The 16,481-nt window shown below is 46.6% G+C and overlaps 2 protein-coding genes across 2 annotated transcripts; one reads left to right on the top strand and one right to left on the bottom strand.

Annotated features, from left to right (window-relative positions):
- Positions 1–439: 439 nt before the first annotated feature.
- Positions 440–8,918, top strand: alg1 (ALG1 chitobiosyldiphosphodolichol beta-mannosyltransferase). Its single transcript, XM_072369124.1, has 13 exons — positions 440–746; positions 1,226–1,303; positions 1,379–1,482; positions 2,540–2,688; positions 2,771–2,860; positions 2,985–3,098; positions 4,526–4,647; positions 4,721–4,759; positions 4,832–4,891; positions 5,261–5,371; positions 5,581–5,695; positions 6,693–6,768; positions 8,565–8,918. The coding sequence occupies exons 1-13, from the start codon at positions 455–457 to the stop codon at positions 8,694–8,696; spliced, it is 1,482 nt and encodes a 493-aa protein (XP_072225225.1). The 5' UTR covers positions 440–454; the 3' UTR covers positions 8,697–8,918.
- On the bottom strand, positions 8,890–16,255 carry eef2kmt (eukaryotic elongation factor 2 lysine methyltransferase). The gene is made up of 8 exons (XM_072369125.1): positions 16,128–16,255; positions 15,195–15,257; positions 15,042–15,122; positions 12,068–12,169; positions 11,562–11,695; positions 10,448–10,692; positions 10,179–10,328; positions 8,890–9,028 (listed from the first exon to the last, which is right to left on the bottom strand). Exons 1-8 carry the CDS (start codon positions 16,227–16,229, stop codon positions 8,928–8,930), a joined length of 978 nt encoding a protein of 325 aa, XP_072225226.1. The 5' UTR covers positions 16,230–16,255; the 3' UTR covers positions 8,890–8,927.
- Between the last annotated feature and the right edge of the window lie 226 nt (positions 16,256–16,481).

Genomic DNA, 16,481 nt, shown 5'->3' with positions numbered 1-16,481 from the left:
CATTAAACAACCTAATAAGAGAAGGATTAGAAGAATAAGAATAATGGTTTGTTTTCCTCAGGGGTGCATGGTAGCGCCACCCTGAAGGCATCAAAGCTTGCTCACTTGAAGGAGTATTGCCAGCTTATTTTCCAAATGAACACGGGTCCTTTAACTAGATTCCAACAATCTTGGATCAGACTTTTATAAAACTGTTTAAACCATTTCTGTCTGTCAGAAAATCAGCCGATTAAACTGGCATAGGGGTGAAAATGTGAAGTGTGAGTGGAGACAAAATAAAATATAGAACAAAATATAGGAAATAAAGACAACATTACAGAACAGGACAAATTAAATCCGTGAAATAATAAGGAAAAGTTTTATTTTGGTATTCACTTCCTTTACCGCTGCGGTCCCTTTAAATCTGAAGCCCCTCCCCTTTCCTGAGCCGCGTCATCGCACATCTCAAACAAACATGGCGACGCCCGGCTCCTCCACGGCTCTGCTGACGGTTTTCTCGGTGTTTGCGGCGCTTTTGGTGGCGTTTTTTTGGGCAGACTCGGGTGCATCGTGTCCGGTTGTGTGTCTGGCTGTTGTCGCCGTGTTGCTGTCGCTGTGGTGGCGGAGCCTGCGGCACCGGGACGCGGGCACGGACCGGCGGGTGTGCGTGCTGGTGTTGGGGGACATCGGTCGCAGTCCTCGGATGCAGTATCACGCCTTGTCCCTCAGCAAACACGGATATCATGTCACTTTTGTCGGCTTTTTAGGTAAAATTGTCGACATATGAACTATCAAAAATGAAAAAGAGTTTAATGAAAGAGTTTTTGAAGCACAAACATGCACAAGAGCTGAAGCTCAGCTTGGATAAAGAGGCAGATAACTTGTAAATACCAGGTTAAAATGTACAGCGATGGAACTATAAATGTGTGTTTCTCAATCCTGCTCCAGCACCCCTGATTGAAATGAATGGATCAGGTCTTTAAGCTCTGCAGAAGGGAGATCCATTCATCTGAATCAGAGTTGGGGAAAGTTTATAGAGACCAAATCAGTTGGATTTAAAAGAGAATAAAGTGACACAAAGATGCAGCGAAAACATAAAGGTTCACACAAAGAAATGTGACACTAAATCATACTTAAAACAGCGTAAGAGGACCCCAAAAAGGTGAAAAAGGACCTTATCTGGCCTTAAATCAGTGTGAGGAGGGTTTGAAATGTGATTTTGGATCACAGCGAGTTCTCTTTCCAGACTCCAAACCTCACCCGGACGTCCTGAAGGAGGAGAAAATCCGGCTGGTTTCCATCGCGGAGGTGAAAGGTGTTGGAGGTAAACGCCGTGCTTTCACGTCTCCTCTGAGCGGCGACGACCCGCTTTGAGCTAAACTCTCTGCTGCTCTTCCAGCCGGACCCAGACTCCTCGCCTACGGGACGAAGGTGGCGGTTCAGTCGCTGCAGCTCCTTCGGGTTCTGCTGGCGATGGAGCTGCAGTCTCACCTCCTGATGCAGGTCGGGTCGGTTTTCTGTCCTTTAATGTTTCTGTTTCTGTATTTATCAGACGCTTTTATTCAAAGCGACTTACAAATGAAGATATAACAGCTTTATAAAAAGCTAACAATAAGCTCCATAGAAGGAACCCAGGAGTCCGACTCTGTCAGAGGGGACAGAGCAGAGATAGGGTGCAGGCATAGAAGAAAGTGCAGAAAGATAAAGTGCAGAGATAGAGGGGGGAGGGAAGTACAGGGTAAGTGCTGGGATAGGAGATGCTCTCTGAAGAGCTGGGTTTTCAGGAGCTTCTTGAAGATAGACAGGGACGCCCCTGTTCTGGTAGCGCTCGGTAGGTCATTCCACCATCGTGGGACGACACATGAACAGAGTTTGGATTGTCTTAGGCGTGGTGTAGGAGCTGCTAGACGACAATCCTGGGACCAACGGAGGGACCCAGTTGGGACAGAAGCCTTTGCAAGAGCATTCAAGTAGATGGAGCCGTTCCATTAAGCTCTTTGTAGCTAACATCAGGGACTTGAACCTGATGCAGGCGGCTAAGGGCAGCCAGAGGAGCTCAATGAACAGAGGGGGGGCGTGTTCTTTTAGGCTGATCCAAGACCAGACGCACCGCCGCGTTCTGGACCATCTGCAGAGGTTTCACAGGCTGGAGACCAGTTAGGAAACCAGTTAGGAGACCAGTTAGGAGACCAGTTAGGAAACCAGTTAGGAGACAGTTAGGAAACCAGTTAGGAAACCAGTTAGGAGACCAGTTAGGAAACCAGTTAGGAGACCAGTTAGGAGACCAGTTAGGAAACCAGTTAGGAAACAAGTTAGGAGACCAGTTAGGAATCCAGTTAGGAGACCAGTTAGGAGACCAGTTAGGAGAGCAGTTAGGAGACCAGTTAGGAGAGCAGTTAGGAGACCAGTTAGGAGCCCAGTTAGGAAACCAGTTAGGAGAGCAGTTAGGAGACCAGTTAGGAGAGCAGTTAGGAAACCAGTTACTTTAAGAGCCGCTCAAAGTTTCCGGTGAACCGAATGCTCGCTCGCTAACCCGGTCGGTTCCTCGCTTGCTTCCCAGAATCCTCCCGGGCTGCCCGGCATCGCCGTGGCGTGGCTCGTCTGCGTCCTGCGCGGCAGCAGCTTCGTCATCGACTGGCACAACTACGGCTACACCATCATGGCGCTGAGCCACGGCGCGTCGCACCCTGTGGTCCGCCTGGCAAAGTGGTCGGTACCCGTCTTCTTGCTCGCCAACAGCATTAATTCCGTGTTTCTCCCACAATCCGCTGTTTTCTGTCCCGTCCTCCAGGTACGAGCACTTCTTCGGGCCTCTGGCCACGCACAGCCTGTGTGTCACCGACGCCATGAAGGACGACCTGCAGCAGAACTGGGGCATCAGGTGAGGCTCCACTGGCCCGTTTAACGGCGTTCGTTATTCCTCCACCAATCAGAACAACTCATTCTGCTGAGTTTAATGCTGGAAGACATGGAGAAAACTAAAAGGATCAGTTTTGTCTTCGCAGGGCGACGACTCTGTACGACCGACCCGCCTCCATCTTCAGAGAGACTCCAGTGAAGCTGCAGCATGAGCTGTTCATGAGGCTCGCCGACACACATCCTCAGTTTCAGCCCACAGGGTGAAAGTCAACATGAAGCCATCTCAAAACATTTCTTCATTTAATGAAAACAGGAAACAGCTGCAGAGATTTACTGAAACACGTTCAAACATTAATGTAAAAACAGAGTTTTTCTCAGTTCTCAGCAGCTTTAAAGTGAATATCTGGTCTGAGCTCCTTTATTCTCCAACACAGCCTGAACCCTCTGAGACAAGCTTTCTGTCATTTCTTTAAGGAGTCTTCAGGAATAGTTCTCCAGGCTTCTTGAAGGACATCCCAAAGCTCTTCTTTGGATGTGGGCTGCCTTTTGTTCCGTTCTCTGTCAGATGATCCCACACTGCTTCAATAATGTTGAGGTCCGGGCTCTGGGGAGGATTCATCCCTCCATAAGACCTGTTGCCACTGATTTTCAGTCCACTTCTTGTGTCATTTGGCACAGCTCAGCCTTTTCTCCCTGTTTCCCTTCCTTAAGAACGGCTTCTTGACAGCCACCCTTCCATGGAGCCCATTTCTGATGAGGCTTGGGCCAACAGTAGATGGATCAGCTGAAGGTCCAGATGCATCTCTCAGGTCCTGTCAGGTCACAGCTGGATTTTTTCCTCTTTCTTAAGGACATCACTTTCAGATCCTGTTCATCTGCTGGAGATAGTTTTTTAGGCCTGACACTTCTTCTTTTGTCCTCCACTTGTCCAGTTTCCTCAAATGTTTTAAGGACACACTGCACACCATGCTGAGATATGCCAAGTTTTCAGCTAATAGCTCTTTGGGAATCACCTTGTTGCTGCAGAAATCCTATTTTCTGTCTGTCAAACTGTGTTTTCTTTGCTGTTTTTCATAGATTCAACTAAAGAAATGGGAACAAATTATGTGTCTTTGTGACAAAGTGCCTAAAGATCCAGTTTAAAATGGCTTCTTTGCTAAGTTGTCTGTTCTGTGTCGACACAACACTGGTTCATCCCTTGAGTTAGGAGCCTTTTTTCTGCCTGAATGCTTCATAGCTCAGAGTTAAGTAGCTTAACAAAGAAAAACACACCGAAAGACCTTCATAAAGCTGCAGAACTATTGATCAGGACACTTTAAAGAAATGAGGGCTGGATCAGGAGTTTTAAGATCTTCATCTTAGATCAGAGATGTCCACATCTGGTCCTCGAGGGCCGCTGTCCTGCAGGTGTTTCCCTGCTTCAACACACCTGATTCAGATGAAATGGATCTCTTCAAAGGTTCTGCACAAGCCTGCTAATGATTGATCTGAATCAGGTGTGTTTCTGCAGAGAAACACCTGCAGGACAGCGGCCCTCGAGGACCGGATGTGGACATCTCTGTCTTAGATAAATCGGATTTCGGAGCCACAGAGTTCAGTGTTTGGTGTAAACGTCTCAGTTTTATCTCGTTTATTCGTTGCTCAGAGTGTAAGTGTGGGCCCTGAAGTGCTTGCGTTGCCTTCACAGGTCTGACGGTTTGGAGGTGGCGGTGGAGCGGACCGCCTTCACTGTTCGTGACCCGACAGACGGCGCCGTGACTCTGAGGGCGGAGCGGCCGGCGCTGCTGCTGAGCAGCACGAGCTGGACAGGTGAGAGGAGTCGGCCTCAGGTTCCTCAGCGGGTTTAGAAGCGTTTTCTCATCGCGTTTGTTTCCCTCCACAGAGGACGAAGACTTCTCCGTCCTGCTGAAGGCTCTGGAAGGTACGAAATGTTTCACGTCCACCGGAGACAAACAGCGGAAAGTGTTTAATTCGTTCTGTTTGTTCTCTGCAGAGTACGAAGGCTTCGTTAGAGGCGGAGCTTCGTTACCGGCTTTGCTCTGTGTGATCACAGGTAAATCCAGATGTTCAGCCAGCTTCCTGTGTCCAGTCTGTTTATTACTCTTCTCTTTTTCTCATAAAAAGGCACCAAAAACCTGATGAATCACATTTCTATCTGGTGATTAAACTCATGTCTGCTTCTCTTGAGCCTTCAGAGGAGTTTTTATACGATGAGTTCTGCTGTTTTTTCCAACTATTTTTAGAAATTAGTTCATATTCTGCTGGTTAACAGTAATCTTCCAGTTTTAATAATTAGAAAAGGCTGTTCACTAAATACCTTTAATCTATTAATGCAGTAAAATCTGTCATATTAGACGATAAACTGAGAGGAGCTGAAACAGCTCAGTCTCCCTCCACCTGAAAGGTTTCTGTTGATGTGCAGGTAAAGGTCCTCAGAAGGAGCGTTACTCGAAGCTCATCGACTCCCTGCATCTGGAGCACGTGAACATCTGCACGCCCTGGCTGGAGGCCGAAGACTATCCACTGCTATTAGGTTGGTTTTTATTCATGTGTCGGAGAAACCGTCCTGATAAAGGTTGAGACACAGAGGAAAGTGTCCACAAAAACAGAAATTATTTAGAAATATTTAACACACAAGAAAATATGTCAAATAACCATTTAATAAAGAATATGAGTCCCGATGAGCTCAGATTATGACACTTTACATCTAATCACATATAAATGGCGCCTGTGTGTCTTCAGGTTCAGCAGATTTGGGCGTTTGTCTCCACATGTCGTCCAGCGGTTTGGATCTGCCCATGAAGGTGGTGGACATGTTCGGCTGCTGCCTTCCCGTCTGCGCCATCCACTTCAACTGGTGAGAGCAGGAAACAGCAGGAAAAATATCTAAAATATCTACAGGTTGAGTCGGAGAAGCAGTTAGCAAGAAGGAGGCTTCTACATTTTCAAAGAGTAAATCATAAAATAGAATATAAATCAGCTGATAAACATGTAGAAAGCTGAGGTGTAGCAGAGAGGAAGGTGTGGGAGGAACCTTCAGAAGTCTCCATCAGTGGGTTGGGCTGCTGTTTCTGTAGCTTAGCAACAACTCAGCTGATGATGTCACACACAGCGTCAGCAGGTAACTCAGGTGAACTGAGACAGAAACTCACAGCCAGCAGCTCAACATCTGGGCTGCAGAGACATGTCCAGGATTCCACCATCTGTTGTTAACCAGCTCTGTGATCCTCCTCCTTTACTGTTAGCGCTCTGTCTGCAGTCTCTGTCTGCCCGGATAGTCTTAAAGCTGAGCAGAGAGCTGTTAGAGCTGTTCCTGCAGCCAGGTCTCTGCCTGATATTCCTGCTGTGTCCTCATCAGGGCTCCAAGCTCGTCCATTTTATCCACCAGAGATCTCACATTTCCCCTGATGATTCAAGGAAAAAATGCTTTAAACTTCCTCCTTTTCCTCCATTTTGTTCCTGCTCTGCATCCCAGACGTCTCCTCTTCAACTCATCTGATTTGAGGTCTTATTCCAAGTATTACTTAGGCTTTGGAAAGCTCAGTTGGCTGCCTAACAACTGTCCTGTTGCCGTGGTTACGCATCATAACAAACTATCGGACTTACCGGCTGAAGTCCTTCCGGCCGCTCTGCATCCAAACCAGCAGAGAAACATGTTTAAAATAAAAAAAAGAGGTGTGAACGCAGAGGAAAAAGTTAGTTTTGCTAAATGTACCGACCTAAAGGACCTTCGCCTTCCTCTGTAACAGCTTAACGTCGGCGTCTGTTCAGTCCTGAAGTATCAAACCTCCTTTTTGCCTGAAACTAAAAGTTGAAAACATGTATGTGATGCACGTCTGCTGTGTTTCCTCCAGTCTGCACGAGCTGGTGAAGCACGAGGAGAACGGGCTGATCTTCAAAGACTCAGCAGAGCTCGCCGAGCAGCTTAAGGTGAGATTAACAAAATGAACACGAGCTGACGAGAGAAACAACCATTCAGGCACTTACACTCTTATATTTTTATTTAGATACTTCTACTAAGAATCGTGTAAAGCTATCCCATCAAATGTTACTTTAAGTCCCCATGAAGTGACTCGCTTTGTCCCATTTGCGTCCACATATCGTCTTTTCTGTAAAGCAGAAGCTTTATGAATCACAAAAATAGTTTGTTACTAAGTTACTGCACTGGCCAATCAGAGCAGAGTGGGTTTTTCCCTCCCACTCTGCTCTGATTGGTCGGCTCCAGTGGGGTGATCGGGCTCCGCCCACTTTCTGCAACGGCTCTGTTGAAATCCGAACTTTTGAACCAATATTTCCCTTGGACACGAAGTTAGTGTAGGAGGGCAACGACATTTGTTTTTATCTTTTTTATCAGGCCACGTCGTGTTTTAATGTGAAAACCAGGCAAGAGGAGGGAAATTACCATTTCATGGTGAAACAAGTGGAGGTTTCAGGCTTCAAATTATGTATTTAATGGCCCAAACTCAGTGTTTTATAAGGAAAATGGGCTACAAAATGACTCATTTTTACCATAAATTAGCTGTAATTTATCTCGGCTCAGGATACTGTTTATCTGGCCCTTTTCTGTCAGTTTTTCTTAAAACATCTGACAAGGGAAACTTGTGCTCGTTTCCTTCCATGTTAGCTTGAAACTGCAGCGTCAACCAAGCCTCAGACCTGCATCAAGCTGCTTGACTCTAAGAGCATCCAGGTGGTTCACGTGCTCCAGCTCGACTGACGCGACCACCAGGGCTGCAACTAACGACTATTTTAATAGTCAAGTCATCGATTAATCGACTAATCGGTTAATTACTAATTAAAACAATCTAAAACTGAAAAAGGATACATTCAAGCCATATTTCACCTTGACTTTTAACATTAACTGAAAATACTACCAAAAAGTCAAATCAATACCAAAAAGTGAAAAATAATACAGCCTGGTTGTAACTTTGGGACTTTGTGAAGCTGAATAATACAGTTTTAATGTTAAAATCCAAGACAACTCCGCTTATTTATAGCTAGCAGGCTACGCTAACAAGCTAAATATCTAAATATCATAAATATCCCAGAGCTCCAACCTGCTTCCTTCAAATATTCGTGCATGACAGACGTGCTCCTGTGAGGTCGGCTTTACAAAACTTGCAGGTAATCTTTTTTAAGGGTGTCGGGGCTGAAATGCTCCCAGACCCTGGACACTTTTGGACTAGAGGACGATAATTCAGCCGAAGCCATTTCACTGTTTCTACAGGTCATCTCCTGTTATTATTTACCGTAACGCGCATGCGTCTCTCAGCAGAGATAGGAGGGAAGTGAGATGACTCACTCCGTACGAAAAATGATGTTCAGCTCGACAGCGTGAAAAAGATGTGATGACGTAACCGACAATTAAATACGTCGGGGACTAATTATGTTATCGATTTTTGTCGACGCCGACTAATCGTTGCACCCTTAACTGCTACCTTCCGCATTATGTTCCTGTCAATGGTTGCTTATAAGCACTCACGCTGCCACGGAGAATATAGGTCACCATTAGAGACATAAAAATGAGAAAATGAGTCCAGACCTGGTAAACTGGGTAAAGAGAAATGGTTTAAGTTTTTCTGTGAAGCACAAAAAGGGCGAAGTTTAAGATATTCTGCAACCAGCCACCAGGGAGAGCGACGTCTATCGATTAAAAAAATAAAAAATCACACATTTAAGACCTTTAGCTTCTTTGAGAGTCTGACGTTGACTTCTTGTGTTTCCAGTCTCTGCTCTCTGAGTTTCCCAGTTCAGGTGGCAGACTGGGAACTTTCAGGAGGAACCTCCGCACCAGCAGGGGGCAGCGCTGGGACGACAACTGGGACCAGAACGTTCTGCCTCTGATCGCCACTCAGTGAAGAACCAAAGAAAACTGCAGTGGACCACAACCCTGGAAGTGTCCAGTGTTAAAGGACCAATATTTTTCAGATAAGCAGGAGAATCTTTTACTTTCTGCAGGTTGATCCACAGAGTTTAAGCCTTCTGTCAGTCTTAATAACTCGAGTTCTTCCTGCTTCACTTGAATGTATAAAAGGACACTTTGATACGATGTACAACTGTAAATAAAATCTTTATTGTGCTACATTTCTTCACCTGTACAGTTTAATCAGCTCAATAGCAGCGAGTCTGTTGTAGGGAAACACGTGGCTGACCGGTGCCGCCATCACCTCATGGTGGATTCCTGCGTTTTCTGCCAAAACAACACAAGAAGCTGCCATAAGTTTCCTTCTGCACATCTCACTCAAAGGCTGGTGCTGTTAAAGGGATAGTTCAGGGTTTTGTTTTAAATGTGACGTACGTATGAGTTGTTCATATTGTAGCTGCAGCAGTCGGAGCGCTCTTTGTTCGGAGAGACGAGGAGCTAAGCTAACAGCTCCTGAGAGCTTCATTTGTTTACTTTGTTGGAATAAGGCTGTGTGGTTCTGTAACTCAGACAACCTGCAGCTGTGTTTAAGGTGTGTTTCCAACACAACACCGGTCCTCTCCTCACTCTCGCTGCTACACTGAACGCCGTGTACCGCTCTGGGTGTGTTAGCGTTACATTATCGGCATGTTTCTGATAAAGATGTAGGTCTCCAGGTACAACTGTTTAAACGCAGTAATTAACGGAACACATGCATTACTACGAGTTACGCTGTGCACATCTCCGGCTTGGTCCATCACTGTTGATGAGAAAGCATTGTTTGCTAGCATCTGCTGCTAACTTACAGCTAACTGCTAACTTACAGCTAACTGCTAACTTACAGTTAACTGCTGTTTGAAGCCGCTAACTTAATGCTAACTTACAGCTAACTGCTAACTTACTGCTAACTGCTAACTTACAGCTAACTGCTAACTTACAGCTAACTGCTAACTTACAGCTAACTGCTAACTTACAGCTAACTGCTGTTTGAAGCCGCTAACTGCTAACTTACAGCTAAATGCTGTTTGAAGCCGCTAACTTACTGCTAACTTACAGCTAACTGCTAACTTACTGCTAACTTACAGTTAACTGCTAACTTACAGCTAAATGCTGTTTGAAGCCGCTAACTTACAGCTAACTGCTAACTTACAGCTTAGTAAGTAGCTGCTGACCTCACCAAAAGGGTGGAGTTGAACACTTGCTGCGCCTCCAACCCGAAAACAGACTGTTAGGAAACAGTTGATGAAACAGAGCTGAGACGCTTTGCTTTGAGAGCATTTCGTGTATTTAGCTAACTGCTAACTGCTAACTTGCTTTGAGTGCATTCAGTGTATTTAACAGGAGAAGCAAAAAGTCGTAGAACGGGGCTGCGTAGGTAAGATGGTAAAAGCGCATGAGAGACGCTGCTGGTGGCCTTTAAAGGTCTGTGGATTCTTACCAAGCTGCTGCTTGAAGCCGCTGTACGTCTCCGGGTTTCTAACGGTGGAACAGATGAGGATCTCCGGTTGGACCTGGGCGGAGGAACAGCTCAGGACCTTCGACAGCAGCTGCACCAGAGTCACCGCGACCTCGGGATCGTACACCACGTCTGCACCGGAGAGAAGAAACGCCATCAAGCAGGAGGCCATTTTGACTCATTGGTCTGTTCTATCCTCTGATCATGAACTGCTCCACATTAGAGGAAGACTCTGTCCTCTGATGTCAGACCTGCAGCGATGACGGTGTCGGCGCCGAGCGCCGTGAGCTCGTCCTCCGTGGCGGTCGCCCAGTCCAGCTCGGCCACGCTGGCGGCAGGAGACGTCTGCTCGCTCAGACCGTTCAGCCGGAGGTTAGCGCGGAGTTTCTGCAGGACTGTGGCGTGACAGTCGCTGAAGACGAATCGGTGCGGGCTGCAGGAGCGACAGATGGTGACGCCGGTCAACCCGGCGCCGCTGCCCAGCTCCAGAACCGACCTGCAGGGAGGAAGCGGGTTTATTAAAGGGTTGGGCCTGCTGCAGTCTGTGGTCAACTACTGCAATGCTCCTAACTGGTCTCCTAACTGGTCTCCTAACTGGTCTCCTAACTGGTCTCCTAACTGGTTTCCTAACTGGTCTCCTAACTGCTCTCCTAACTGGTCTCCTAACTGGTCTCCTAACTGCTCTCCTAACTGGTCTCCTAACTGGTTTCCTAACTGGTCTCCAGCCTGTGAAACCTCTGCAGATGGTCCAGAACGCGGCGGTGCGTCTGGTCTTGGATCAGCCTAAAAGAACACGTCCCCCCTCTGTTCATTGAGCTCCTCTGGCTGCCCTTAGCATCAGATTAATGTCCCTGATGTTAGCTACAAAGAGCTTAATGGAACGGCTCCATCTACTTGAATGCTCCTGCAAAGGCTTCTGTCCCAACTGGGTCCCTCCGTTGGTCCCAGGATTGTCGTCTAGCAGCTCCTACACCACGCCTAAGACAATCCAAACTCTGTTCATGTGTCGTCCCACGATGGTGGAATGACCTACCGAGCGCTACCAGAACAGGGGCGTCCCTGTCTATCTTCAAGAAGCTCCTGAAAACCCAGCTCTTAGAGAGCATCTCCTATCCCAGCACTTACCTTGTACTTCCCTCCCCCCTCTATCTCTGCACTTTATCTTTCTGCTCTTCCTTCTCTGCCTGCACCCTATCTCTGCTCTGTCCCCTCTGACAGAGTCGGACTCCTGGGTTCCTTCTATGTAGCTTATTGTTAGCTTTTTATAAAGCTGTTATATCTTCATTTGTAAGTCTCTTTGGATAAAAGCGTCTGATAAATACAGAAACAGAAACCTGCCCTGAACATCATTCAGTGAGTTTTCACCTGCCGTTGAAGACCTGCCGGTGATCCAGAGCCCACTCCGCCAGGTACAGAGCAGCTTCCCAGGTCACCAGCCCGGTGGTTCCCTCTGAGATCAGGGCGATGTTTTCCAGCAGGCTGACGGCGTCACCGCTGGGCTGCAAAAACGGCCAAATGTTCCCGTTCAAACTTAAATCTGTGAACGACTTCAGAGCACAAAAGTAACCCTGCAGGTGCATAACTGGGCTGAAAACCGGGCTCTGAATGGGTCCGTGGACAGCTGAACTCCAGTGGTTCTGCAGGAAAAAGCAAGCTTAACGTGTTTTATTCCCGGTTTCTCTCAAAGCTGGGACTGTTTCCACCTCAAGCAGCTAAAAGAACCTCAGAATTAACCACCGAGGGCCCAGTTCTGCAAAGTCTTCGCCCTTTTAACCACTGCAGGACTGACTCAAACTGAGTTTAATGAAGAATCTGCTGTGTTTGAATCATTTGTTGGACCAAATGGACCCGCCTCAGGGTGTGTTCGGTACCAGTAAGTAGCTCTTGTGGCACTCGGTTTCCTCCTCGGCTCCCAGCACCTCGGCCAGAGCGTCGTAGAGCTGGTCCAGAGGATCGCAGTCCGCCGCCTCCTGCTGCAGAGACACGAAGCTTTCAGCTCTGCTGTTTTAAGCAGACAAAACGACACCGAGACTCCTGAAGAGCCTCAGCGCGTCGCCCTCAAAGCTTCGAAGGTTTAGCATCAAACACGTTAAGATGGAAGAGTTGAAGCTTCTCCTAACTGGTCTCCTAACTGGTTTCCAAACTGGTTTCCTAACTGGTCTCCTAACTGGTTTCCAAACTGGTTTCCTAACTGGTCTCCTAACTGGTCTCCTAACTGGTTTCCTAACTGGTTTCCTAACTGGTCTTTTAACTGGTCTCCTAACTGGTTTCCTAACTGGTCTCCTAACTGGTTTCCTAACTGGTCTCCTAACTAGTCTCCTAACTGGTTTCCTAACTGGTTTCCAAACTGGTCTCCTAACTGGTCTTTTAACTGGTCTCCTAACTGGTCTCCTAACTGGTTTCCTAACTGGTCTCCTAACTAGTCTCCTAACTGGTTTCCTAACTGGTTTCCAAACTGGTTTCCAAACTGGTTTCCTAACAGGTTTCCTAACTGGTTTCCTAACTGGTTTCCAAACTGGTTTCCAAACTGGTTTCCAAACTGGTTTCCTAACAGGTTTCCTAACTGGTTTCCTAACTGGTTTCCAAACTGGTTTCCTAACTGGTCTCCTAACTGGTTTCCTAACTGGTCTCCTAACTGGTCTCCTAACTGGTCTCCTAACTGGTCTCCTAACTGGTCTCCAAACTGGTTTCCAAACTGGTTTCCTAACTGGTTTCCTAACTGGTTTCCTAACTGGTTTCCTAACTGGTCTCCTAACTGGTCTCCTAACTGGTTTCCTAACTGGTTTCCTAACTGGTCTCCTAACTGGTCTCCTAACTGGTCTCCTAACTGGTCTCCTAACTGGTTTCCTAACTGGTTTCCTAGCTGGTTTCCTAGCTGGTCTCCTTGCTGGTCTCCTAGCTGGTTTCCTAACTGGTTTCCTAACTGGTTTCCTAACTGGTTTCCTAACTGGTCTCCTAACTGGTTTCCTAACTGGTTTCCTAACTGGTCTCCTAACTGGTCTCCTAACTGGTCTCCTAACTGGTCTCCTAACTGGTTTCCTAACTGGTTTCCTAACTGGTCTTTTAACTGGTCTCCTAACTGGTCTCCTAACTGGTCTCCTAACTGGTTTCCAAACTGGTTTCCAAACTGGTTTCCTAACTGGTCTCCTAACTGGTTTCCAAACTGGTTTCCTAACTGGTCTCCTAACTGGTCTCCTAACTGGTTTCCTAACTGGTTTCCTAACTGGTCTTTTAACTGGTCTCCTAACTGGTTTCCTAACTGGTCTCCTAACTGGTTTCCTAACTGGTCTCCTAACTGGTTTCCTAACTGGTTTCCTAACTGGTTTCCAAACTGGTCTCCTAACTGGTCTTTTAACTGGTCTCCTAACTGGTCTCCTAACTGGTTTCCTAACTGGTCTCCTAACTAGTCTCCTAACTGGTTTCCTAACTGGTTTCCAAACTGGTTTCCAAACTGGTTTCCAAACTGGTTTCCAAACTGGTTTCCTAACTGGTCTCCTAACTGGTTTCCTAACTGGTCTCCTAACTGGTCTCCTAACTGGTCTCCTAACTGGTCTCCTAACTGGTCTCCTAACTGGTCTCCAAACTGGTTTCCAAACTGGTTTCCTAACTGGTTTCCTAACTGGTTTCCTAACTGGTTTCCTAACTGGTTTCCTAACTGGTCTCCTAACTGGTCTCCTAACTGGTCTCCTAACTGGTCTCCTAACTGGTTTCCTAACTGGTCTCCTAACTGGTCTCCTAACTGGTCTCCTAACTGGTCTCCTAACTGGTCTCCTAACTGGTTTCCTAACTGGTTTCCTAACTGGTTTCCTAGCTGGTTTCCTAGCTGGTCTCCTTGCTGGTCTCCTAGCTGGTTTCCTAACTGGTTTCCTAACTGGTTTCCTAACTGGTTTCCTAACTGGTCTCCTAACTGGTTTCCTAACTGGTTTCCTAGCTGGTCTCCTTGCTGGTCTCCTAGCTGGTTTCCTAACTGGTTTCCTAACTGGTTTCCTAACTGGTTTCCTAACTGGTCTCCTAACTGGTTTCCTAACTGGTCTCCTAACTGCTCTCCTAACTGCTCTCCTAACTGCTCTCCTAACTGGTCTCCTAACTGCTCTCCTAACTGGTCTCCTAACTGGTCTCCTAACTGGTCTCCTAACTGGTCTCCTAACTGGTCTCCTAACTGGTTTCCTAACTGGTCTCCTAACTGGTCTCCTAACTGCTCTCCTAACTGGTCTCCTAACTGGTCTCCTAACTGGTTTCCTAACTGGTCTCCTAACTGGTCTCCTAACTGCTCTCCTAACTGGTTTCCTAACTGGTCTCCTAACTGGTTTCCTAACTGGTCTCCTAACTGGTCTCCTAACTGGTCTCCTAACTGGTTTCCTAACTGGTCTCCTAACTGCTCTCCTAACTGGTCTCCTAACTGGTTTCCTAACTGGTCTCCTAACTGGTTTCCTAACTGGTTTCCTAACTGGTCTCCTAACTGGTTTCCTAACTGGTCTCCTAACTGGTCTCCTAACTGGTCTCCTAACTGGTTTCCTAACTGGTCTCCTAACTGGTTTCCTAACTGGTCTCCTAACTGGTCTCCTAACTGGTTTCCTAACTGGTTTCCTAACTGGTCTCCTAACTGCTCTCCTAACTGGTCTCCTAACTGGTCTCCTAACTGGTCTCCTAACTGGTTTCCTAACTGGTTTCCTAACTGGTTTCCTAACTGGTCTCCTAACTGGTCTTTTAACTGGTCTCCTAACTGGTCTCCTAACTGGTTTCCTAACTGGTTTCCTAACTGGTTTCCTAACTGGTCTCCTAACTGGAACAAACAGACGTTTTATTCACAGCGTTTGGTCTGAACATTGCGGACGAGCCACCGACCCGTCTGATGAGCTCGCTGAGGAACATCCTTCGGTATCTGACTGACGGCGGAAACCTCCGGCACAGAGGATGGAGAACAGTCTGCGGAACAGATCAAACAGTTTACTGACACTTCAGGTGAGTTTCACCATGACAACACGGCCAGACACTCACCTGCTTCAGCAGCTCTGAAATTAACTCTGACGACTTGTTGCTGAGCAGGTCGTTCTCCACAAACTGAAAAACAGAAAACAGGCAGCTCTATGAGGACTTCACCAACAAAACAGCTCTGCAGGATGGAGCCTCGTCACGGAGCATTTCTTCCAGTTTCCACCTTAAATCTGAGCTGTTTGCTGCTCACTGAGCTGTCGGTCCAACATAGAAACGTTTAAAGCCTCTTTTCTCTGGAAAAAGATGCATCATCATCCTGAAAAATTAGCTCAGCTTCACCAAACCTCCGTCTGACTGATGGAAGGAGAACAGAGTCCACCTGAACACCTCCTGCAGAGGTGATGCTGCCATCTTTCTCTGTTTCATTGGACCAAACTAAAGCTCCAGCATCGTCTCCTTGGTGATTCATCTCTGAGTCTCACTTCCATCCCACCATCCACAGTCCCTGGCTGCTTCTCTTCAGCCGCTGTGAGCTGCTTTTCTTCTCTTTAGGTGCTACTGATGCTTTCCTTTGGCTTCTCTGGATGGAAATCCCATTTCCTTCAGCTGCTTTCTTACAGTTCAGACACAAACATCCACTCCTGTTTCTTTAGTTGACTTCCTCTGATTTGGCAGAAAACCTTTTTGTGTAAAGTCACAGTTAGGTGCTTTGTCTACATTACTGTATTAACTGTAATGTTCTAATATCAACACGTAACAAATGAAAGATGCCGATGACCGTTTCTCAGCATGTTAATGTGGATAGTTCCTGTATTTTTCAGACCTGGCGTCGGATTATTTCTGTGCCGAATAACGCAGAAGGACGCAAACTTGCTTGTCCTTTTATCATTAGTAGGTTTTCAGTGAATTAATTCACTTTAAGCTTTAAATCACAAACAGGCATATTTTCAAATGGAGTTTGGCGCGAGTTTCTCTCCGCGTGCGTCTCATACTCACCGTCCAGGGAAACGAAGCCAGGCGGCTCATGGCGAAAAATGAAGCCTGGAATTCATTCAAAATATCCGCAGTTTTCATTGTTTTCTGTTCTAAAAGCGCCATCTTTCACGTGTGTTTGTTTACTTCCTGTTTACCCACAATCCTCCGCGAACACATCGCGCTACAGCTGCCGGGTAATGCAGTCTATCGCTCTTTTTTTCATGAATCCGTGTTTTAAAACAAAGCATTTGTGTATGACAAGCAAAAACAAATATTAAAACTTCTATATTAAGCAAAATAAAGAACCAACGCTACAAATAAATATAAATCTTTCAAAATTAAGTGAAAAAAACTAACTTTATACAGATCTACATT

Source organism: Leuresthes tenuis, unplaced genomic scaffold (assembly GCF_036924035.1).
Source record: "Leuresthes tenuis unplaced genomic scaffold, fLeuTen1.0.hap1 SCAF_17, whole genome shotgun sequence".
Taxonomy (NCBI): domain Eukaryota; kingdom Metazoa; phylum Chordata; class Actinopteri; order Atheriniformes; family Atherinopsidae; genus Leuresthes; species Leuresthes tenuis.
Note: the sequence above shows the minus strand (reverse complement) of the source record. Positions and strands in the feature narration are given on the sequence as shown.

Excerpts from the sequence above, each read along its gene's own strand:
- alg1 (XM_072369124.1), top strand. The coding sequence starts at position 455 with ATGGCGACGCCCGGCTCCTCCACGGCTCTGCTGACGGTTTTCTCGGTG. Across the intron at positions 2,689-2,770 it reads GTGGTCCGCCTGGCAAAGTG|GTACGAGCACTTCTTCGGGC; the intron begins GTCGGTACCCGT and ends CCCGTCCTCCAG. Across the intron at positions 4,760-4,831 it reads CCTGCTGAAGGCTCTGGAAG|AGTACGAAGGCTTCGTTAGA; the intron begins GTACGAAATGTT and ends TGTTCTCTGCAG.
- eef2kmt (XM_072369125.1), bottom strand. The coding sequence starts at position 16,229 with ATGGCGCTTTTAGAACAGAAAACAATGAAAACTGCGGATATTTTGAAT. Across the intron at positions 12,170-15,041 it reads TCAGCGAGCTCATCAGACGG|CAGGAGGCGGCGGACTGCGA; the intron begins GTCGGTGGCTCG and ends GTGTCTCTGCAG. Across the intron at positions 10,693-11,561 it reads CGGCAGGTCTTCAACGGCAG|GTCGGTTCTGGAGCTGGGCA; the intron begins GTGAAAACTCAC and ends TCCTCCCTGCAG.